This window comes from Mycteria americana, chromosome 14 (genome assembly GCF_035582795.1).
Source record: "Mycteria americana isolate JAX WOST 10 ecotype Jacksonville Zoo and Gardens chromosome 14, USCA_MyAme_1.0, whole genome shotgun sequence".
Classification (NCBI taxonomy): Eukaryota; Metazoa; Chordata; class Aves; order Ciconiiformes; family Ciconiidae; genus Mycteria; species Mycteria americana.
Window position 1 is genome coordinate 15840253 of NC_134378.1, and position 23656 is coordinate 15863908.

Below are 23656 nucleotides of genomic sequence, written 5' to 3' on the forward strand. Positions count from 1 at the left end.
GGAACATCAGGTGGGCAAGTAGGAATGAACTGAATCAAAGAAGAGGTGGAGAAAGTGCAAAGATTGTGTAAGCACACTGCTATGCATGCTGTTTAAATGGTGTAGTAGCTTGTGTTCCACTGATATTTTTTTATCTTGGCAGTGGCACAGTATTGACTAATATGGGAGGTAGTTATGTTTTGTCATGCAGAGCTGTTTTAAAGAGGGTTGAGCTTTTTCTTCCTTGGATGATGGAACTAGTACCAAACCACAACTGTCAGCTGTCTGTTCTGCTCAGTCAGAAGCGATGGATTCTACTGGCTAAAAGAAGGAAAAATACCTGTAGAATACAATGTTTTTACTCACAGCTGCACCTGATCAGAACTCATGATGTTAGGTTGCAGTAAGTATCTGGAATGAAAGTGCACAGAAACAAAAAATGTTCTCTTAGTGCTTATATTTTTGGGTTTCTAGAAGAGGATTTTGCCTCCTGGGCCCTTTGGAATGGGACAAAGAAAGGTGCATCATTCTGTCTTTGACTTAGCACTTAATGTTTTTATTTCTTCCTTCACACTTCCCCTCCCTAGCATGGCTTCTAGCTTGACTCTTCTGAAAAGCATTACTCAAAAATGCCAAGTAATCTCAAACAGATTAGGCAAGACAACAAAGAATTACAACAGCACTTGGAACGTACCAGCCAAAGAATGCCACGGATGGCTGACAAGTGCTCTTTCTCTGCTTGGCATGTAACATGCTGGGAGATGTAGCTAACAGAACTGACATTGGTTTTTGTTTGTGTTTTAATTAATTGCCGCAGCTCATTAATGCAACTTAATTACACTTGCATTCCCCCTTTCCTTCAGCCCATTCCTTCCCCTCAAAATTATCCTGTCACAAAAAACCCCTTCTGTCAGGATGTTGCCAGGCTTGTGCCTGGAACAAGTGTGGCTGCTTGGTGAAGAAGGCAGGTACAAAAACATCTGTGATCCATGAAGAATTAGGCATTTTCCAGTGTCCTGCAGCAAGCTTCAGCTGTGTATATGGCTACACCAGAGTTAATGTAATGTAAATGGACAAACCCAGAGTCAGCTACAGCTGCTCTGAGAATGGCTTGGCGTGTTGAAATGGGGCTAAGCTCCATGCTGAGTAAAGATTTGGTGCTCGTACTAGTTTTTAGCTGCTCAGCATTATAGGAGTTAGGTCCCAGAACACTGAAATCCAGGACAAATGCCTACTGCTAAGGTGCTGACCATGTCTAAAGAATAGAGAATGAGGAAGGGAGTCCTGGATGGGTGGGGGGGAAGAAGGGAAGAGGTCTCATCTATAACTTAAAAAAAAAAAAAAAAAATCATCTAACTCAAATGTAAATAGCCCCCACCTAGTTCTATACAGGCAGGGAGGGGATGAAGCTGTGTTAGGGGATTTAGGCTCTTTTCAGAACAAGGGAAAGGAGAAGGGGAAGAAGCTAACTACAAAACGGATGAAATGTCCCAGGGTGTTATGCAGTGCTTCCTTCTTTATGGATCCTTGGTGCAAGGAAGCAGCTCCGACTTCAACTGTATTTCTTGAGAGAGGCTGTCGGTGAACTTGTTCTGCCTGAGGTCTTCAGGCCTGTGCCATTTATTTGTTAGTACCACCACGCTATGGTAGGAATGGTTTGTCAGGGCACTTGGAGAATTAAAAACCAACCACATGGCCATTCTTCAATGTACATTCATTGCATTTGAAAAGAAGACAAGGAACAAAAAATGGAATGGAGTTCACCATCCTGCATTTCCTCTGCCAAAGATCCAGGCCACGGGATTGTTTCCTGCAGCACTTTTGATGGTGGAGTGCAAGGTTTATCCATCCTCTGGCTCCTCTTTATTTACGCAGGCCTGTGGGGGGGGAAAGTGAAGGCAGGACATCAATGTGGAGCAAGTACTAAGTTGCTTACTTATGATAACAGAAATGGTGTGGAAATAATGAGGACAAACTTAATTTTTTTTTTTCCTGTTCTGGGTTTTTAAATATGATTGGCTACAGATGAGGAATAGGATTGAGAGCTCAGAGGTAATGTGGATAAGTAGTCTTCAAGTCTGGAAAGAATGTTATGCATATACCAGACCTGAATATACTGCAGTTAGACTAAGGAATAGATATGAGCCAAAGTGTTAGATCTATGTATCCTCAGCGTTTAGAGCTGCCTAAAATCTGGTTAGGAATTTTAAAAGCTAGGGGTCATCTCTAGAATAAAGTAGCTTCTTGCAATTGCAGTGATGTGCTTTTTGTGTAGATGCAGCAGTATAAGCAGATCTACTTTTGTAGCCAGCAGTAAAGATGAGTGAATGTTTTCAGCTGAGACATCACCTCTTAAATAGGCAGCTTCAGGTTGATCAAAACAGTTTGCAAATTCCTGTTGATATTCAGCAAATTGTTTGTTTGGGAAAAAGTCTACCTAGAAAGAAAAGCAGGAGCATTTTGTTTTGTGTTTTTTCTGTCCTCAAAACAAAGTGGGATTTTTTTTTCCTGTTTAAAAGTTTCTTTTGTAAAGTATTCTGGTCATCAAGCAAAGTTTGGAGGGGAAAACAATCCTAAAGGAGTTTAGTTTCTTCTCCCCCCCCCCCCCCCCCCCCCCCCCCGTGTTTCAGTCTGGATTTTGATTTTTTTTTTTAATTGAAGAATGTTATTTAGGTACTTGTACCTATCAGTTGTCAGTTGATCTACTGAAGAACCTACTTTCAGCCTATAAGTGGATGACTGTTACATGGGGTCTAGTCCTTTAATGCTGCATGCTCACAGCTGCTTCATGCCTATGGCTAGCAGACAGACAGCACCACAAAAGAATTGATTAGGGAGTATTAAAGTGAGTAATCACCAACTGGAGCCTTAGATCATTCAATTAACCAATACCTCCTGGTGCTACCCTGTCAATGCTGAAGTCTGCATCTGATAAAAGTCACACCCTATGTTGCCCTATGGTCCTTTCTAACTGGTAGATCTGAGGAAAGCAGTCAGTGAAATCTGGCTACACAACTAAAATCAAATTAAAGCTCTTAAGCCATAAATGTAGTATAGTACTTGGGGTGCCAGATCAGTTAGTGTTATGGACAAGAGCCTCACAACTGTGCAATTCGCTGCTTGGCCTTATAAATACAGTCTTAAAAGGCAGGGAGATCTATTGCCTATCTCTCTACCTTTTAAATAAATAGTCTACCTCCTGTCATCCAGCAGGTTCTTGATTTAGCACTGAATCATGTACAAAATCATGCTTTGAGACTATTCTGCTTTATAATTGAGATTGCACAGTGCTTCTTTCTGAAACAAATCCAGAGAATGATGTCAAAAGACTGAATGGATGCAGCAGGCAGGAAGTGCTGACAAATGATTATGATGATCTGGGCCTCCTACTGTCTTGGCAGGTATTGCAGGGTACTCGGAGATAACAGCTTTAGTCAGGAACTTCAAAGCTGTCTTGGTTAACCCTTCCACAGTTATCGGTGCATGAATACTCCCTTGCCTCAAATGATAAGAATTCTGTTACTACAAGTGAACAAGAAGAAAAGCAACCTGGAGCTGATGTCCTGTCCTGTGCAGCCTAAGAGGAGACAGTGGTGCAAGCAGGCATGGCCTGAATTTGAGCTTCAGCTAAGGGAGGGGTAAGAGCTCAGCCTTTCCTTCCTGAAAACTCATTGGAAATGTTCCCTTTTGGCCTCAGGAGAATAACTTTGGTTTTCAGTAAGTGATTTATTATCCTTTGGCTAAGTACTTTGACCCAGAAACTCATGCATTGAAGACTTTAGCGTATCTTCTCTCAAGATTCCTAAGAAATTATTATTAAATAATTAGTGCAGTGCCTTGATTGGTAAGCGGCAGTAAGATTAAGGGTAATTCTATTACACTAAAACTTCCAGAACAATTTTTTAATGATAATTTGAGTTTCTTTTACTTAAGCTTGTGACTTGAAATAGGAACTATCACAACCAACCCCCCCCTGGAGTCGATGAAATGTAGAACAGAAGCAGTTGTGGAACCTGAAATAGAAATAACTGTATTTATAGAATTTCATTGTTGCAGTGTGAGTGGTGGAGGTGCTAATTAAGATGAAGCACACTTAAATCATGCCTTTAAGCAACAGTACAAAACTTGGTTGTTTTTTTGTTGCTGTTGTTGGCTTTTTTTTTTTAAAAAAGAAAAATAACACCTGGCTATTGATAATTTGCAAGGTTTTCCACTAACTGGAGACTTGCAGCTGAAGTCAAGGAGGTCAGTAGATTACCATGATAAGGCTGGGAGATAACTGGATTGTGGTCTGGAAGTGTCTATTATCAGTAATAGTTTGAGGACATGTTTTTTCCTTCCTACTAGGAGGCAAAGGTATTTAAGAACTTTTTTCAGTGCAGTGGATGGAAGCTGAAGGCCAGAAATGGGGTGTATGTTTTGAATGCTGAATTCAGCAGCTGATAACCACTGAAGGAGGCTGCCAAGGAACACAGCAGTCTCCCTTTAATATCTTTGAACTGTGACAGCATATTTAAAAGTTATCTAACTCATAGGCTGTATGCTTGATACAGAGGTTATGGGGGTTGGTCTTGGACTTAAGCTGTGCACATCAGTCTAGGTCAATGGCATTGTTCTGTGGGACCTTCAGATCTATGAAAATTCATAAATTTGGAGAGATGAAGAAGAGAGACTAGGGAAAAATGCAAGCCAGGACCAGGGAAAGGGCACACTGGGAGGAGAGGAAAGAGTATGATCTTGTCAGAAAAGGATAGATAAAGCTGGAGTAAATGGGATAATTCCATTAGGGAATGAAGGCAAGTGATCCTGTTAGAGAGTTGTGGCAGCAGGGCAAGTGCATTATTGGGAGAGCAGCTGACTACTGACAATGGGGTGATACCATCCTAAAATGAAAGTTCATGGTTGCAGTTAGCTCTAAGTCAGTAGCTGTAGAATGGATTTGGCTTCATTCAGCATTTTCCTTCAACAAAAAGGAGTCAAAAACAGAGAGTCCATGTTCCTGACTCCTAGCTGTTCTGCAAATTTAAACTTGAAAGAAGTTGGATGTATTTGTTTTTTTGCATCTTCTTGAACAGGATATAAAAAAAGAAAATGCCTTCAGTCATCATGAAATGATTTTCACAGCAGGACAAGGGCATCTGGGACTCGGTGCCCCAGCCTGAAAAACTCCATGGCATTGTTAGTTGAGAATCAAGTATCCATTCCTCCTCTCACTCCCATTGATACATGTGGAAGAAAGGCAAGAGCTAGGCTGAAATAAATAAACAAACATTGCTATTTGGTGGCTGCTGTGAAATTTATAGAGGGTCACCCTATCTACTGCTCAGCAGCTGTTTTCATCTCCCCTTAGCAAGAAAGAAATATTATATTGTGCTGGCAGAAGCTATCAATAGATAAGTGATGGTCGGAAGAATGGGACTGAAGAACAACAAAATTATCTGTGTACTTCATTAGTAGCTTACCATCTTACTGAGACCCCTGTAAGGAAGTTCTATGTTGCTAGCTTCTGTTCATATTACAATCTCCCCATATAGAAAACTTCACCATATAGAAAACTTCATTTATAAGTACGAGCTTCTTTCACAAACAGAATTTGTCATTTTAAGAAAAAACAGCTCAAGCCTCATACTGTAAAAGTGTGATGTTTCTTCAGCACGCTGCTGTATCAAGCTAGTAAATCAGGGAGGTGCTTAAAGCTCCATGGCTTCTGCAGACTATGGAAAATTCCATCCCACTGTGACAAAATGAGAGGGAAATCAATATTTAATCTCCTGTAGCATCCCTTCTAGTAATGCTATTGCACCCCCAAACTTACAGGGAATTTAACTGCTTTGCAAAAATGACTTGTTCTCCTGGTCGTGTGCTGCAGTGACAAAGTGGAGGGTAAGTCCATATACATTAGAGGGGCACATCTACAAATCTATTTGGGGGCAGTTTTTCTTCCCTCAGCCCCACTTTTCTCCCCCATCCTCACATCCTTCTTTTCAGCAGGACTCTGGTAACATTCCCCCCAAAAAAACCTCCCTTAGCAGCTGCTTTAAAAAATTTCTGCACATTGAACTGCCTTCTTGCAGCTTGATTTAAGGAGTATCAAAAATTCAGATCTTATTGCAGCTTTAAACAGATAATACTGGCCTTTATGTTTGAGAATCTCATTAAGAACCAGCTTTTAAGTGGACTGCATGAAAGTGTGATCTTGTGCCTTCAGCAAGGGGAAGGGATTATCAGAAGCTGGAATTCAACAATGGATCTCTATTAGTGGTACGAGAGGAGCTGCTGTGGACAACTCCCCTCTCTGCTCCCTGCTCTCGGCTGAACTCTTGAGATGCCCCACACGTAGAAGCCTCTGTTCTTATAGGCAACAGAATTTTAAAAAAGAAATTAAATGAAACCTCAAGAGCAAACCTGTGCCATCCAGCATACAAACTGTCTAATGCTTGGTTTAATTTAATTCACTGGTGTGTTAGCCTTGTACCCTACAGGTTCTGTAGAAGTACAGGCAGAAAGAGGGAGACCCTGTACCCAAGATAGCGTCAAATTTTGTGGTGCTACCATGAGAAGATTATTGGAGGGTGACAAAGACATGGCCAGTGATCAAAATTGCGTGGATGTATAGGTCAGAGTTCAGTTATGACTGTCTGTCCACAGAGCTAAAATACATCTGAGATAACTGGATGTTGCATAAATTTTACCCCAGTAGAGATCTGTCATTGAGGTTCTGCCTGACAGACCACAATTTAACCTTGAGATTGAGAATCATATTCTGCTATTGCTATGGCTGACTCTCAGCATCCGCTGAGGCTGACTCTTCCTTCCTCACAGCTCCTACCTTTACCTGCTTGGGCACCATTCACTGCTGAAAAGCCTCTCTGCTTTCTTCAAGGAAAACGCATCCAGTAGTTTGTTTACAGTAACATCCTACAGCTGGCCCCACTGCTTCCTATCAAACAGCACTGCCATAAGCCAAGTACAGCAACACCAGCTGCACCCTAGCAACCTGGGGCTGAGCAGAGGCAGTTTCACCCCTTTTGGTGTCCACTTGCTCATTCTTTCCATGCCTGAAAAGCCTGCTGGAGAAATTGACCTGCAAGGAGGAAAAAACCCAAAGCTGTGGCACCCTTGAGCCATAAAACTAAGAGGCAGGCATAGCCTCTTAGCACAGGAAATGATACTTACAGGTATGTCTGCTTGAACAAAAGGTTGGTGGGTTTTTCATTGACATGGTAGAGAGGAAATGGATCAAATCCACCAATGAAATCAACTGAAAAAAAATCAAAACTCAAATAAACAAACAAACATGGCCAGAAAGTTGAAAGGAAACGAAAGAGAAAGTTGGTGCATGTCATGGCATAACACAAAAATCAGTGAGATAACAGAAGAATGATTTTTCAGGTATGGATTGCCTGGTGGAAATCTCTGCCTGTACAGACCTCTTTTCCAGGATCTCCTGGGATGGGCAAGTGTGCCAAGGAGGAGATTCAGCTAACACAAGACTTAAAGCACAGAGCTAACAAAAGACTCCAGAAAAACAAGAGGGCCTCCCTCAGCCTCCTTGGATATTGCCACCATGCTGTGACTTCACTCGAGAGCTGACAAAGCCTCAGCCATTCAGCGATGTGCTGAAAGAAGGAAGCTGGGGAACAGCTTGTGAGTGAATGCCAGCAGAGGAGTTGGCAGCACAGTAATCCCTGTGAAGGTTATATAGTCAAGTGGGAATTTTCTTGCCACACTTGTCTTTCCTGCAAGACAGACAACAGCAGCTTTGGAAAACTGCAAATACCTCATTATCTTCAGCTCTGATATTTTTCACGTCCCCTCTGCCAACTCAATTTCTTTTAATTGTATACAAATAGGAACAATGCTTCCCTTCTCCAGTATTCACATAAGGGCAATGTAACTAAACAAGGAAAGTTTTAAGTGACAATTCCCTTAGTAACCATAGAAGAATTTTCCAAGTCTCTCTCAGTTCCTCTGAAATTAGGCCAAGTCTATATTATTGAGCTGGCCAACATAGCCAGGGCAGCAGGGGTATGATGTGGTGTGATTTGTGACTGACCTAGTAGGCCTTGCAGAAACCTTTAAAATAGATCCAGCTTCGACTACTTTTTGCTGCCAAGTTAGTGCATTTTGTTTGGAAGTGTGAAAGCTACCTGGTCCAAATGCCATTTAAAAATAACTGGAGAGTCTTATTAACTACATAAATGCCTGTTTATTTTTCTTTCCTGAAGGTGGCACTATTATTTTAAATTTTAGCTAAAGAGTTTTAGTATTTTTTTTAATGAACAAACAATAGAAAAAATATTTACTAAATATATTGGAAGTGAAAGAAAAACCCCTCAAAATATATTTAGAAACCCAAGGACAACATGTTCTCACAAATTCCATCTTGATGGATAGCTTCATGCTGATACTGTGATTTTGGAACAGCTGTCAGTTAATGGGCAAAATCTGTAGAGGTTCTAAGTTAACTGGGGGGATAATTCCCAGTAGTTCCAGTGAGACTTGACCTTTTCTCAGCCACTTTGAAAATGTTTGAGTATTTTAAAATCATGACAGTCTTCAGTTTTAAAAAATGGATACTAACTATATTACCTCAGTTGTGGAATGTCTAAATAAGGAAACCTTAAAGAATTGCAATTTTCAGTAACTGTTTAGTACCTTGAACAAACAAAAGTCCTATCATCTGAGCACCCAACATCCAAGTCACTTAAAAAAACTCTTAACTGTGGTTCACTGTTGCAATATATTAAAGTGCATTAACACATCTAAAATATTCTTGCCCACAATTCAGCATTAGTAGATCCCTACTGCTGTGTTTTCTCATGAAAATCACGTTAGCGTGAGCTTCCTCGTTAATGTGCCTCAGCACTTATAATTACTGCATGCTGCATATCAAAGCAACATGTAAAGGAAACCACAAATGGAAGAGAAAATTAAAACGCGGCTCAAATTTGTTCAGGTCACTGGAAGGATCTACCACTGTGAGTGTCAAATATTGATGGTTTGTCATTGTTAATTATTCAAGCTGGCATTTTAACTCCAAGCTGGGAAACTGGGAGGGAAAAGGAATTTGTTAGTGGAAAAAAAATATGTATCCTGAAATTAACAGCTCTGTGTTTCTAGATAATGCTTCCTTCCATGTGGCTGATCCCTACTATAAAATCCCTACTATAAAAATGAGGTCTGTCAAGTTATTACTTTACAATATTCAAAAGGGGCTCAGAACTCAAGCTATTTAGCTAATAGAAAAGCTATAGGGTATTTTTTAAAATATTACTTATAATGTAGCACTTCCGCTAAGTGCACTGCCAAGCTCTAAACAAATGATCAATAAAGTCAGTAAAATGAGTTCAGCCATGCAGGAAGCAACAGGAAAAACATGAGGACAAGTCAGATAAGCAAATGCATCTCCTCTCACTCCTATGAAATCAACATTCTTCACATACTTTCAAATATTCTGTTCAAAGCTGTTGTTTTTCAGCTAAAATCCATGCCAGCTGCTCTTTAAAACAACAAAGCTACTTGCACAAACCTAATGAACGTCTTAAAGAAGTGGTACTTGGATATAAAGCCTTTGGATCAGATCCTTACCTGGAGTAAACTGGCCTAGACCCGTTGATTTCAGTAAGACTTTACCGATTCAAACATGCTGAGAATTCAAACACAGAAAGGCAACACATTGCCAGGAAAATCAGACTTCACATTTATTTCAACCCTGTGCATCTGTTCTTTTGTTTGCAAACTTACCGCTCTGAAAGGGAGCTTTAGAAGAGCAAAGTAATCCAGGACTGAGTTACAGATATCTGGATGGGTCCCGCAGACTCAACCACCCATGTGATTCCTCTGAGTCTTTGCTCTTCTCTGACACGTGTCATGACACGCAAGATATTTGTATACCAAACATGAGAGAGTCAGCTCCTTCCTCCTTCTTGTAATTCAGATACAGTACTTCCCCTGCTTTTAAATTAAGTGGTCAGGTTGGTTCTTGGCAAGAAATCTCATGCTCTGCTTCATCCTCGGCTTGTGGCATACGATACTCAGCAGGTGGCCTACTTGAGTACTGGGCTCTATTCTTTGTTGTAGGTACTCCTATTTACAACGAATGGTAATATTTCAGTGGCATTAAGTTATACAAGCTTGAGAAGAGAAGAAGCTGCCCAGTTTCTCTAAAGCCTAGCCTGAGCCAACAGCCAACATCAAGCTTTTTGGGGCTGAAAGAGTAGCAGAATTACAGCATCTAAGACATGGTGAAAAAAAACACACCTCACAGTAAAAATAGCTGATCCTTTAAAGGTAGGTAGTGCCATATCACATAGATGGCGAGATGGAAACAAGTCTGATAGCAACTCAGTCCTGACAGACAAACATCTGAGAGAGAAATAAAATTTAATAAAACCTTTGCCAAGGGATCTGTTGATAAATACTTACAGCTGTCTTCTTCTTCTGTAAAAACACTAACAACGTAACAGGCATAGACAAAGCCCACCAGCTGGAAAATAGAGAGAATAAATCATTTTAGTATCAATCTTGCAAGACTGGTCAAAACCCACTTGGCACAACTTCAACAGCCAACATTTACGGTCAACTTGGCAGTGCAGCGTTACTGTAATGGTGGAGCCAAGTCATATTTGCTGTAAGGTAGGGGGTGCAGGTGTAGGCTTAAGGGAAGGCACTGCTGCGGCATACTCAGAGGTCCAAACTAAAAACCTGCAAGACCCATCCTCACCTTCAGAGTAGCAGCCTGCTGTTGCTAGAATGATTGGCAAGAACATGGGCTCGCTTTGTTGGCACTGAAACTACCATGCTAAGTTTACTCCCTGTAAGAAGTGATGAGGATGCAGGTGAGTGCCTTATGTAACATTTTAGACAGATGACTACGTACAGGACAGACATACAGGGATAGGTTTTATTAACAGAGGTCCAGGGACAAGAACTCATCAGCTCTGTATTGCTGTCATAAGGGGTATGCAAAGGAAAAGAAATTACTTTGGTGCAGGAGCTACCGACAAGATGTGAGTAGTTTTTATGCAGATGAGATAGATAGAAACTTAGTTAACCATAAAACTGGTGATGTACTGGCAGCAATGTTCAGAGACACTGAAATCTTTAGTAACTTAGGCTTGGAGATCAAAAATTCATTGGAAAGAAATCCCAGTCTTACTCTAGCTCTACAATTTCTAAGGTTCTTTCTATCTTTGGAGAATAAACACTTCTGCATGGACTAATCAAGCATTGGGCCTGCAAAGTAAATGGGCCAGAGCACACTGAGAAACAGCCAAGATGATAGCGATGGTCTTAATTCAGAAATTGCATAGGTTAGCAGTAAATTGCCACCTCCTGGGGAGCAGATAGAAGCAGGGAAGGAGCAGTAAAACAATAGGGTGCCTCTCAAATAACAGCCATCCTGGCATGGTGTGGCCCTTATGTCAACCCACTGCTCAGAGCAGTCTTTAGAGCAGAAAACTAGACTGAACATTAAAAAAGCAATTTAAAGTAGCCTGGTGGGTCTGTCCTTAGTTGGTGGTTTGTAGAAGCTCTAAAGCATCAGAACTGCCTCATCCTGTTTCAGTAGCAAGTTGTTACTCAGCCTGAATAGAGAAACAAACTTCTGGTACTACGGGAGTTAAGCATTCTAGATCCAGCAGGGTTTTATTTCGCTTTGCCTTCTTCCTGTTAATCAAATATCCTCTCCATCCTTCATTTTACATCTTTACATAACACCCCACCTAGCGAGATCTTGGTTGACAGTAACGGTATTAGTAAAGTTATTGTGAGACATAATTGTTTTCCACTGTGAACTCAATTCTTTTGAACAAGAGTTAGAATGTAACATACAGTGACTCACTCTAAGGGAAGACAGAATGATGCATGGTAGGGCTTGAAAAGTAGAGTCCATTCATTTTTAATATGACAGAAAAATACATCACACCAGAAAACAAAAGGCAAGATAATGAGATTTCTACTGGGGAAGTTATAAGGCATTCGTGATTTCTCCAGCTCTCCCTGACAAAATGCACCTTGTTGGAAGGAAATGGAATGTTTTTGTAGCATCACTAAACCTTGTATTTCCTTTACAATTTTCTATTATCTTCTGAAAGACAAGCCGGCTCTCTCCTTTCCTCTTGGGTGAGCCTGATGGAAGCATGTCCCAGTACCTCAGTGGAGGGGAAGCAGCTCTGTGCACTCACTCATTCCCCTGCTGTGCATTTTTGAAACCAGGGCTGCTTCATCCTAAGTTTCTATGAGCTACAGAGGACTTCCTGCAGAAAAAAAGATATATGTCCTTCTGGGCATGACGGTAACCGCAAAGCCCCGTGCAATGGCCAATCTCATTTTACCTGCTGACTTCGAACTGCCTCGGAGTAGAACCATTGCTTTTTAAAGGCAGACAAAAGGACCCCACCCCCACCCCCCAAAACAAATGAGAATAATCGGAGGTTTTTCTTCTCTTCTATTGCTTGTACTGTGCTAACAGAAGACCCGGGGAGTTGTCTCTTCCGCCGGCAGCCTGTGGCCCTTGGGGCAGTTCTGGCGGCCGGGCGGGAGGGTGCGGCCCCGGCCCGGAACTGGCCGTGGTGCTGACGCAGCCCTCGAGGCGGCTCCCCGGTGCCTTGCGTCATGAGCGGGCTTGGCTGCGACGTCAGCAGTTAGCGCTCATCAGCTGGGCTGTGGTAGCTAACGCCGTGAACGCTTGGAGAGGGAAAAACACTTATAGATAGAAAAACTCTTGGAAAGCCAGAGTGCTTCAGCTTAAAGCCGTCCCAGCATTCAAGCGGATGTCTAACCGCCCGTCCGCGCACCCCGCTCTCCGATAGAAGTGCGTTCGCTCTCGCCCTGGGATCAAATTAGGACGGTGGTTACACGCATTCTTTGTACTTGCTCTAGCATTTGTATAGTTTGAAGGTCCAGCCTTTTACATTTTACAGGAGATAAGGTCAAATCATGCATTTACATACACACAAATATCCAAGCAGGAAAGATGCATCTTGAATGTGTGCCCTAATTCCCAGGGAACTGTAGGAAGGTTTTCTATTTCCCCAGATTTTCCATCATGCCTCAGAGTAGGAACTTTGGGTTAACGACCATGCAAAGTGGCAGCCCTAAATCCATTCACTGTTAATATACTCTCTAACATGTACACACAAACCACAGAGTGATATCTCTGTCAGGGAACTCCTGATAGTATTGACAATGAAAATGACTTACCTGCCTAGTTTATGGGCAGAGTGCATGAACGATTATCAGCTATACTGTCACGGGGAACCTGTTAAACCTCTGAAAATTGTTCATGGTTCAGAAGCACCAAGCAAGAAGTAAGGTTGACTTGGGAATTTTGTTTTGCACAGAAATTAATGCCTCATAACCCTCAACCACCATTCCTCTCACCCCATACATTTTTCCTTTTATGACTAAGGTGACCTTTTGCATTCAGAAAAACAAACCAACCAACAGCTAGTGAATTAAGTGAACTTCCCTAAATCTCTAATTCCAGCTCCATTGGAGTGGAGGGTTTCCTTTTTTATTTCTTCTATGTCCTGGCTTTGTTTCAAAATTACCTGCTTAGTGTTCAAAATGTACTTTTAATTGACTTTATAATCCATTCCTTCTTTACATGAGTTTCATCAATAAAAATTTGTTTATTTAAATGGCACTTTTTATTCAAAGAAGTTTTGCTAGTCTTGTGACCTGGCCAGAACAGGAGAGTTTCAGTAGCAAGGAGGGAAGAGATGTGCAACATAAACATGAATTGCATTTTTATATGGGCTGACCTAAACTATAACTAAACATATCACCTCGGGGACCAAATGAACTCCTGGGACTCCCTGTGTCTCACCTTCTGCATGAATTATGAATGAAATATAGCTGCAGAGGAGAAATGCTATTCCTATTGTCCAGTCCTTTTTACTGGAAGAGTCTGCCACAATGTGGGATGAGCAGACTCCAAGAGACACCAACAGTTCCCTTCCGACTGCATCCTTGATGAAGATGTATCAAGCCCCCAAACATCACCACATTTAGTAGCAATTAACACAGAAGCCAAGAATTTGGAAGTCATTTCACTCTTGCACAAAGTGCCATCGTGGTTGCCCTTTTCAATACAAAAGAAGGTTTTAAGCTCTACTATCCCAAGGAAATAGCAATAATTCTTAGATCTTTGCAAATTACGTAGGGAAGGTGGAAGAGGAGAGAAAACATCAGTGATGTAATATGACACTAAGCTATTGCTCTAATTCCCCAAAGAATGTTCTTGGGCTTTAGCCTCTGCTGCTGTTTCTCTACTTGTTCTGCAGCCTGGAGGAAGCTGGTACTGAACATGCAGAAGTATCCGATTAAGCTTTTTATTAGGAATACATGTTGTAGGCAGGTGTGTTCAGTCAGCCTGTCAGACAGCCTGGGAACGCACATGCTGCTGAACGAAAGAGGACGGAGCTGGGATTTCCCAAGCATTCTGCAGGCCAATGAACAGAGCAGGAAAGACAGGAAGAGACAAGTGTGCCCAAAGGGAACAAGGAAAACATAAGTACATCCCTCTGCCCCTCAGTCATCTGAAGTTAACTTTTTAATAGGGAGTTGAAAAGTGTTCACAAACCAGCAGCATTGAACTAAAGTGCTAGAGCCAGAAAGACTGAATTACAGCAAAATCGACAGAAAGGGACCAGCTGGCTGCAAGCGTGCAAAATACATGAAGGATGGGAAGGCAAGTTTTAGGAGGTGTCAGTGCTGCTTGTGTAAAATCTTAGCTTTAGTCTACATCTGTCCTAAGTGAAGGTTCTGGGCTCTTCAACTCTTCTCTTAATAGAAAAACTTGCCATTGTTTTTTTCTCCACGGAGAATACGTGCAGAGTCTCCTCCTGCAGGGCAGATGTATTCTAGGTTTCACTTCTAATCAGAGCTAATGAGGTGTGTATGCTCTCATCAGTGCAAGAGGGGGAAAGTGAAGAGATCTCTGCTACAAGAAAGCAAAAAGCCAGCTTGTGAAAGAGCTACTGCGACCAGGTAGCCAAAAATAGGCAATCAAAATCCTTTGATTCCTTGACCTTCTTTATTCTTTGGATGCAATTACAACCACTGAAAATCTAGCTTCTGCCAACAGCAGAGCATCTCTTGCGCATTGCTCCTCACATAACATCTGCTGTCAAGGCTTGCATTGCCGCCTTCCTGGGAACCTTCCAACCTGTCAGTCTGAGTGAAAACAGCAGACAGGCAGGCAATAGTTCTCTCGGTTGGGAAGACATTTCCAATTTCCATCCCATTCAATGGAGCCTCAGGAAAAGCCTAACCCTCCCCACTCCCAGAACTACCATATGGACAGCCCAGAGCTATGCCAGGTATTTCAAAACCAGAAATCACTCCTCTCCCTGCTGGCTGGCAAGTTGGGGAGATACAAGATGAATCCTTGCTAAGATAAAAACAAAGCAGATTTCTTTTCTTGACAAACTAGTTGCTGTTGCCTTTCCTAATTGGGTTGGTAGGATTAGTTTTACAGTGACATTTCTATAACAGTACAGACTTCAAGTTGTTGTTACAATAAGCTTTTTCCTCCAATGTGTTCTGTGCTAAAGCATTGAGAAAGATTTTCATACCAGGCCCTACAGCTACTTGTATCACACATGGCGAGTGATATGCCCAAGTTTGATTGCATTCCAGATTAAAGGACTTGCTTTTGCCTTCAAGGAGTACAGACAAGCTCTGAGCAAAAGCAGACTGAGACCTTATGTATCTTCAAATGTATGCCCAGGAGCAGGATAATATAGTCAGCAGGAGTCAAGATGACAGCCAGCACTATGCTCACCATATGGGTTCAGTTTGCTTTCTCTCTCCTTTGGCATGCAAAATTGAATTCAGTGAGCCTTACCCCAACTACACAATACAGTGCACTACAGTTCCTCAACAGTCTCAAGGAACTGGTATTTCCAGAAAACAACCAAAGTGTCCACAGCTGGGTACTGCATAGTTAAAGAACATGGATTTCACACTACCATATCTGGAATTTAAAAACAAACAAAAAAAACCAGAACAAAACCCCCAAAAACAAACACAGCCCCCCCCACCCCACAACTTCTAAAAACCATTAAGCAAAGCAAAAAACTACAGAAAGCACAGTTTTGCCTGCCCCTTGCCCTTCTTAACAGGGAACTGACTATTCTGGTCTCAAATGCGTGGCAGACAAGGAGGGAACTAGGTCATGTCCCTTGCTGCATCCCCTGAGCCTTCAAGTTCCTAGTCATGATTTTCGTACTATCGATCTGGTCTCCCTGCCTGTCTGCAGCACAGTACCTGCCAGGCGCTCTGGGAAGGACAGCAGCCTGTAATAAAATCTGCCTTAAAATGAGATAAAGAGGACAGAAAAAGATACTGGCAGGGTTCAAAGAGTTTGACCCTCGGAGACTAAAAAGGGAGAGAACAGGCTGACTGTTTTCAGGCAAGGTCTGAGCAAGAAAGTGAAAAGGCTTGCTTTCTGCCTTACCTCAGCAAAGCAGAGAGGAAAAGCTTTATTTCTCCCACTACATGACAAAATTGTATGAGCATTTCAGAGCCAGCAGCAGTTACAGGCCTGGGCTTCAACACTCTACCTTCGTTACAGGACAAGGAGAAATTTAGTTCACTCTGCATAGCTCAGCCCATACGGCTTTCTTGCATACAAGTATTTTAGCCTCATTTCCAGGGTTTAGGATTCAAAAATCCACTGCAACTTAAATCTCAGGGAGAAGGAGAGAGAAAATATTTACCTAAATCCTATTTTATCCTGTAGTTCCCTCCTCTGTCTCCCCATCTGGCCCTTTGTGGTGTTTTGCAGATGCACAGAGAATATTGTCCTGTGCCTTTGGGAAGAAGCAAAGGAGAAAACACTCCCAGAGACACAGACTCCTATATATCGGTGTGATCACTCAGCTCAGGGCCATGTGCCTAAGTTAGTAAGCTGCCATAAAAAAAAAGTCTATTCCAAACAAACTCGGGACCATTTATTGGCTGAGCCTCGTGCCTGGGGCACAGGGGCTCATGCCAGCTCAGGCATTTAGGAAGGGTGCTAACAGTGACATACTTCTGCACCTTAAAAGTCTGGGATGTTCTGACTTCAAAGGCTGTCAATTGTTTCACCAAACTCCAGGACACCACAGCTCAGCAGCATCATCCCATTCCAGCTAACGGCCTTTTATAAAAGGCAACAGGCTCTATTCTTCTGCATACATAGGTTTGCCTCTCATACACATGCATCAAAGCAACCCTCAGACAGTTTAATGCAGATCATTTTCCCCTGAAGGAGAACTAACCAAATATTAACAGCCAGCACACATGCCAGGGAGTCCATCCAACTCAGGAAACAGGAGCTTCTCTGTCTGCCTCTTTCTTGTGACATGGCAAGAAAGGGGTCTGAGTCGTCCCTGCTCCCTGCAGTTCACTGGGTCACACACATCATCCCAGCTAATAGGAAACGCAGCATCAAGACAGTGGAAAGTTGGACCAAAAACGTGCAGAGAAGTACTTGGCACTGCAGAAGCTTGGAATTTCACTATTTGTTATCCTTTAACATTTAATCAGGGCAAGTTACCCTTCTTTTCTAAGCCAAAACTGAAAGCTGAAATGTGAATGTTTCACCAGTCCACCTCCGTTTGTACTTAAAGCCATTAACCACAAAGTAACAAACCAAAGCTGATTAGAAAGATGGGGGCTGCTAACTCTAATGCAGCTAGAAAATGCAAGAGTACTGACGAAGTAACGGGAACAATGGACATTTTGTTTCAGTTAATTTCACAGACAAGTGAGAAAATTAATTAACAGTGAACATTAAGGACATTGAATTACTGCAGAGTACTTCAAAAAGCCTGTGGAAGACTCTGATGAGGAAAGAGTCGATGAAAACATTTAGCGCATATATCTTAGGTGTCAGCAGAAAGAAAATATGCTGCTTTCTGCTTCCTTAAAGTTTCTTTTATTTTCTGAAGATAAGGATCTTCTCCCATTTATTTCTTCACAACAAATGTGCACATACATGTTCTGTCACCCATCACTAAAGTCATGTGGAATAAGAGAAATCCTTCTTCAGAAGGGTCTCTGTCCTTGTCAAAACATGAATTTCCACACCCCAACAGGGATACAGAATGATTAATTATTGTATGGTTGCATGTGATGCATTACTTCAGCTGTTAGGTTGCTGGTATCCATTTCCAATTCTTTCAAGCAATATTGTTCATAAGAGAGAACAGGAGAACAAACAAAAAGCCATTTACAGAGGCTTTTGCAGTCAGATGATACAAAATGGGGTGGACAATATGGGCCAGCCTCTGTGCCTGGAAAAAAATAAAGCCAAAAAGCATCTCCTCAATAATTGCTACCCTGCAGTGCTCTCAGCGATGTACTCACCGCGATCAGGATCTGGAAGGAGCTGTGCATGACCTCGATGTACCGATACTCCAGGGCACAGCCTATCACAGAGATGTAGGAATGGCTATCCAGCCCTTTGATGCCAGACATTGAAGCCTCCTTCCTTACACAGCCAGGACCATTTTCACTCCACCATGACTGGTGCCGGGAGATGTTGAATGTCAGGAGTTCACTGTCCTAAAGAGAAAAGTTGCCAAGATATCTCAATTTACTATAAGAGCATCCGATATGCTGTCAGATGGAGGTCATATTAAAATCAATGGAAAACTTAAGTTTCCAAGATCCCCACCCTCAAGAAATGATAGCACAGATCAAAACGCATTGGCTTTATATTCCTTAGAAGTATTTCACAGGCAGGCTTCTGTGGTGGGAACCATTTCGGAGGCAGTCCTGCAGCACTCCAACAAAGCTATTTCACCATCATGCAGCACACTTCAGAACCAGGACTGAGCAGCTTCTAAATCAGACAGACAGTTTCTAGGCTGCAGACCCAAGAACACTTTGTTAGTGGTTCCTGCACCCAGAAAAGAACCCTCAAGTTTTGGGTTTGGGAGATTAACCTTGCAAATCTAGAAGAAAAAGATAAACAAGGCAGCACTAAGCATCCTGTCAGAATCATGCGTTATGGGTATGCTCTTCCCAGCATGGGAATCAACACAGATAACTGAGAAATATGAACTTCATAACCCTAAAGCGAGTTTCAAAACCCAGCAGATCTTCCTCTGTTCCTAGCTTTTAACAAACACATCTAACAAGTTCCCTTACCATTTCTGTCCGATTTCCTTCCCCACTCTTCACATATGGTGCTTCTACATCTTCTGTTGACCTGACACACTGTCAGCCTCAGGTCAGATTACCCAGCTGAGCTGACCTCATGGTGATGATTGCAGCTTCTTGCAAACACTTCCCCAGCAATCCCTTATCATCTCTACCCCAAGAGAGGCTTTTTGTTTTGCTCTTCTCATCTTTGCTAGTTCAATAATTTAAACAATGCCATGGTGGGGGTTACACAGTGAAATGCCACACAAGTAGTGCAGGAGTTTGGTATGCAACCAGGTGCTCATTTAAAAATGTCAAATGCGAGGAAAGTGTTGTCAAGAGTGATACTCACTGGAGTACTCAGGAGAGCTTTGGGATTCTGAGCTTACAGGACATGGCAAAGCCCTCCCTGCAGATGGCAAAAGACAAACTCAGAAGGGGCTGAATAGATCGGCTGCATCACTTCACAGATGAGCGCTAAGTGCTGGGTGCCCTAGCAGCCCTCCCAGGTCACTTTGATGTAGAATCAACAACCCCTTTTGACCACAAAACAAGGCAAGGGGTTGGAAGTTTTATTCTGAAGGATAGATTATAAAATTCTCAGGCAGAGAATCTATGTGTCTCTATAGACTAGAAATAGGTACTGGATATATACAGCCCACCTAACCATTACTAAAAGTTCTAGCACCTCTCCATATACTACTTCACACCGCTCATGCCAAGGTCCTACACAGTCCCTGTAGGAAAGAAGTGGCTCCCAGAACAGCAGCTGTCAGAGCTTGGGGCATTCACACTTCCTAACATGGGAAACCTCACGTGGCCGCTCCTTTGCCTCGTCTCCCTGTAGAGTCAAGAGGGAAAAACAGATTCAGGGCAGCTAATCCAGACTTCTGCTCTGAATTACCCTCTGGATACAGGACTTGTCTCCACTGCCAATACAGGGAGCCTAGCCAGGTAGTCCTGCAGACACACTTTTCTGTGTCCGTGTCTGTGTCCAGGGGCAAGCTTGAGTTACAAGAGCAGAAAATTTGAATGGCAGCCAGAAAGCCTGTGAATAGGAAGCAAGTGCCCCCACTGTACACATTGTGTAGGTACCCTCCACTCCACCACAGATACTCAAAAACAGTTTGCAGAGCTGTTATTAAAATATGCTGCAGGAAGCGCATGTTAAGAAATGTGGACAATTAAGTAAGAAGACAGCTGCCAAACTCCTGACATAATCACCACAACAGATGGGATGTGTTTTACAGTAGACGGAGGAGGGCATGGAGATGAAGTATGGCCCCAGTGCAAAAGCAGCCTGAATAGCAAAGACAATAGGGAAAACTCTATTAACAGTTGGGAGTTTAAAGGGAGCTGTCTGCATTTTAAAGGCTATGGGGAATAATTATTAGATTGGCAGCTACAGGATAATGCACACAGTGCAGAGTGCTGTGCTGTCTACATTTCTAGAGGCAGTTTTCTCTTCCAGCTTCTCACAATTTTGGCAGAAGAGCCTTTGGCTTGCTCCCTCTGCTGGGCATTGCCCTTCAGTGGCCCACAGATCTCTCATACCCACCAAATCGCATCTTTTCTGCAAAGCTTGTTCTTTCTCTCCCAGGTTTGCATGTTTTTAGACACATGGATATTCCCCAGCAAAAGCTTTTTCTCCTGGAGACAGCCAGCCCTCCAAGCCGCTCCGCTCTTCGCTCTCTCACAAGCCACTCGCCACTTTGGTTAGGGAGGGAAAGAATCATCTTTCTCAAAAAAAGGGAGTCAATTCCTGTTTCTTTGCCTGGGGCTTCCCCCAATTAGCACAGAAACAAAGCTGTTCCACGGGGCACCACAGGATCTACTCTTAACCTCGGTCCCCAGGGCTTCCCTTTCCCAGCTCACAGATGGTGCCTTCCCAAACCTTCTGCCTCACTGATGCAAAGAGCCCCTTCAGTGCCTTCTCTACTCCTTACAGAGGCATCTATGCGTATTTGGCAAAGTAAGAAACAAGCTGCTTTCCTTCTTGAATCTCCCTTTTGTCAGTCTTTATAGAATTGGCTCTGGCTTAACTTTGCTGCAGAAGCTGAACTTGCTTGTGAATTAAGCCTGAAAAAGAAGAAGAGGTGCTGGGCTGGAGGTAGGCAGGTGGAGGAACAGTAGGTCCTAAACAGCACTCACAGCTTTTTGCCTACAATCACGCTCCAGCTCTGTGCAAAAAAAAAAAAAATTATACTTCAGTTAAGAACAGATTGGAAAAACTGAGCACATTTGGATTCTAAAAGCACCACAACTCCTTGCACACAAGCCATCCATCTCACAGATTTAAAATGAATACTGATTGCACACTGGGATCATGGATGCCCTCACGTTCAGAGACACCTTTCTGAACGAGCATCTGTCTGGAGCACTGCAGGGCACGAGGACAGCATGAATGAAAGGGTCTCAACATCCAGAGCAATGCCATTCCTTTGGCCGTGTCCCTGGCTGGATGTCCTCGGAGGATACCTGCACCAATGGGGCACAATAAAAGAGCATTCAAGAAAATCACTTAATTGACCTCCAGTTGCTCAGTGCTTGCTGGGAGACTGGGGAAAAAAAATCCCAGGATGTCTCCTGCAGTTTGCCAGCTTCATTTGCTAGGAGAGGGTTGAAGAGAAGTGAAACCAGGAAATAGGAACAGCACACTAAAATCAGGAGAAAAGAACCAGTTGCAAGAAAGTTTCAGAAACAGCCGTTTCCCAAAACCTTTCTGCAATGCATTTGAAGTCTAAACACACTGAAATACTCCCAAAAAGTGGTGTGCAGGTTGGAAGATGTTAACGAGTCCCAGAAGCAAGCAAGGCCTGCTGTAGGGAGAGAGAGTGATCGGTGCGTAACTGCACTCCCCCCGATTCTTGACAGGCTGCTGTTTGAAGGGCCACTGCTTCCTCTTTAACCTTGAGCCTGAAGAGAAATATGAGCAAAGAGCGATATGAGCTCCTTCTTGGGAGCATGTTGAAGGCCAGCCAAAAAAATCACATATCACTCTGAACTGTTGTGGCACCCGGTTGCCATCAGTGTGAGAAGGAAGACAACAGCACTAAAACTGTAGTACCTACATTTTACAGAATCTATTTTCCGCTCCCAGCCTCACCCCGCTGTGTCGTATGGGGAAACTCACACCTACCTCTGACACCCACAGAGCCAGCTGTGTTCCTTTTCTAAAATAGTCTTCTGAAAGCTCTTCTGAAATGATTTCCTAAGGGACACTATCAGAGATAGTTTTATTTCTTGTTGTTAACAGCCTTCTGAACCACCTCCCCCCAAATTTCCTTAATTATCAGGCAAGCCAGCACTATAATGGCTCTGGAAACAAATTGATCCCTGTATGGGAGCCCCCAGAGCTTGAAAGCAGAATCATTTCAGTTGGAAACGTTTCTTATCAAAATAGGAAATATAATGTTTATCTTTTAGTCATGTGTGCTGAATAGCTGTATCACCCCAAGACAGAGAAGCACTTCCATTGTCTCTCAGCAGGCTTGCTGACAATGCCACGGCATTTAAAGGCCAATCCCAGGCTTCCAGGTTCTAAATTTAGGTGGAGTTGAGGGACAGATGAGTTGAGGGACAGTTGTAATCACACGTGCATTTATCCATCCTCCTCACAGTATTTTCTCCTGGTACAAAGTCATCCCAAGATGCCATCCAGATTCTCTGGAATACAAATAACCCCCCATTTGACTAATAAGGGCTGCTTCCATTTCAAGAGGAGATTTAGACCACCACTATGGCTCTGGATTCAGATCAAAGCACTGGGTAGACAAGACAGAATATAAAGGAAGGGTAAAAAAAAAATTCACCATTTGAAGATTAATAATTCCAGAGGGAAAAGACAAAGGAATACATTGAAATACACACCAATTCCTCAAACTTCTCTGAGTATTTCTCAAGTACATGATGAACAGTCAGTCAGCATGGCAGCTGGACAGACAGATGCTCGTATGTCTTAACAGCAGGATTTTAATTATTAACTCAGACTGGGGGGTTGCAGGAAGGACTGCGTTTCACACTCGAGTAGACAGGGAGAAGCTTACCGCGTTATTTCAAACACAGCCTAGAAACTTCAGAGATAGCTCCCAACAACTCGCCTAACCAAATGGCCAGATGGACAACGAGAAAAGAGGGAGGTGGAACAGGAGCAGCCCAGAGCAGGAGGAACAGCAATCTGGAAATTCGGCTGCGAGCCCCACCACGGAGCAGCGGTACAGCACTTTGAGAGGCTGCGTTCCCCCCAGATGCTGCAAGCGTGCTCAGAACTGCGAGCAGAGCAAGTCAGCGCTGCCGAAAGCCACTCGGAGGCACATCACCATCTCGCTACCAGTGCTGAGAAGCAACCCTTCAAATCCAGATTGCTGTATCTCTTGCCTGCTCATTGGCAAAGCTACAGAAAGCTGGCATAGCCTACAGCTTAAGGAGGCCCTTGCAGCAACAGGGGAAGTGCTTCCTTAGACACTTATGCTGATCCATTTGTGTCTAGTCACCTAATGAAGTTCTGCTGTGCTGTATTTCACACTCATACTCC

At 42.9% G+C, this 23656-nt stretch overlaps 1 protein-coding gene across 1 annotated transcript in view; it reads right to left on the reverse strand.

The window, feature by feature from the left end:
- Positions 1-1827: 1827 nt before the first annotated feature.
- Positions 1828-23656, reverse strand: part of NKAIN4 (sodium/potassium transporting ATPase interacting 4) — a 51626-nt gene continuing 29797 nt past the window's right edge. Inside the window, exons 4-7 of the mRNA XM_075517581.1 lie at positions 18343-18540; positions 10408-10468; positions 7156-7240; positions 1828-1856 (exon numbers count right to left, since the gene is read on the reverse strand). Of these exons, the coding sequence (XP_075373696.1) occupies positions 1847-1856; positions 7156-7240; positions 10408-10468; positions 18343-18540 (354 nt within the window). The 3' untranslated portion in view covers positions 1828-1846. The remainder of the gene's footprint in view (positions 1857-7155; positions 7241-10407; positions 10469-18342; positions 18541-23656) is intronic.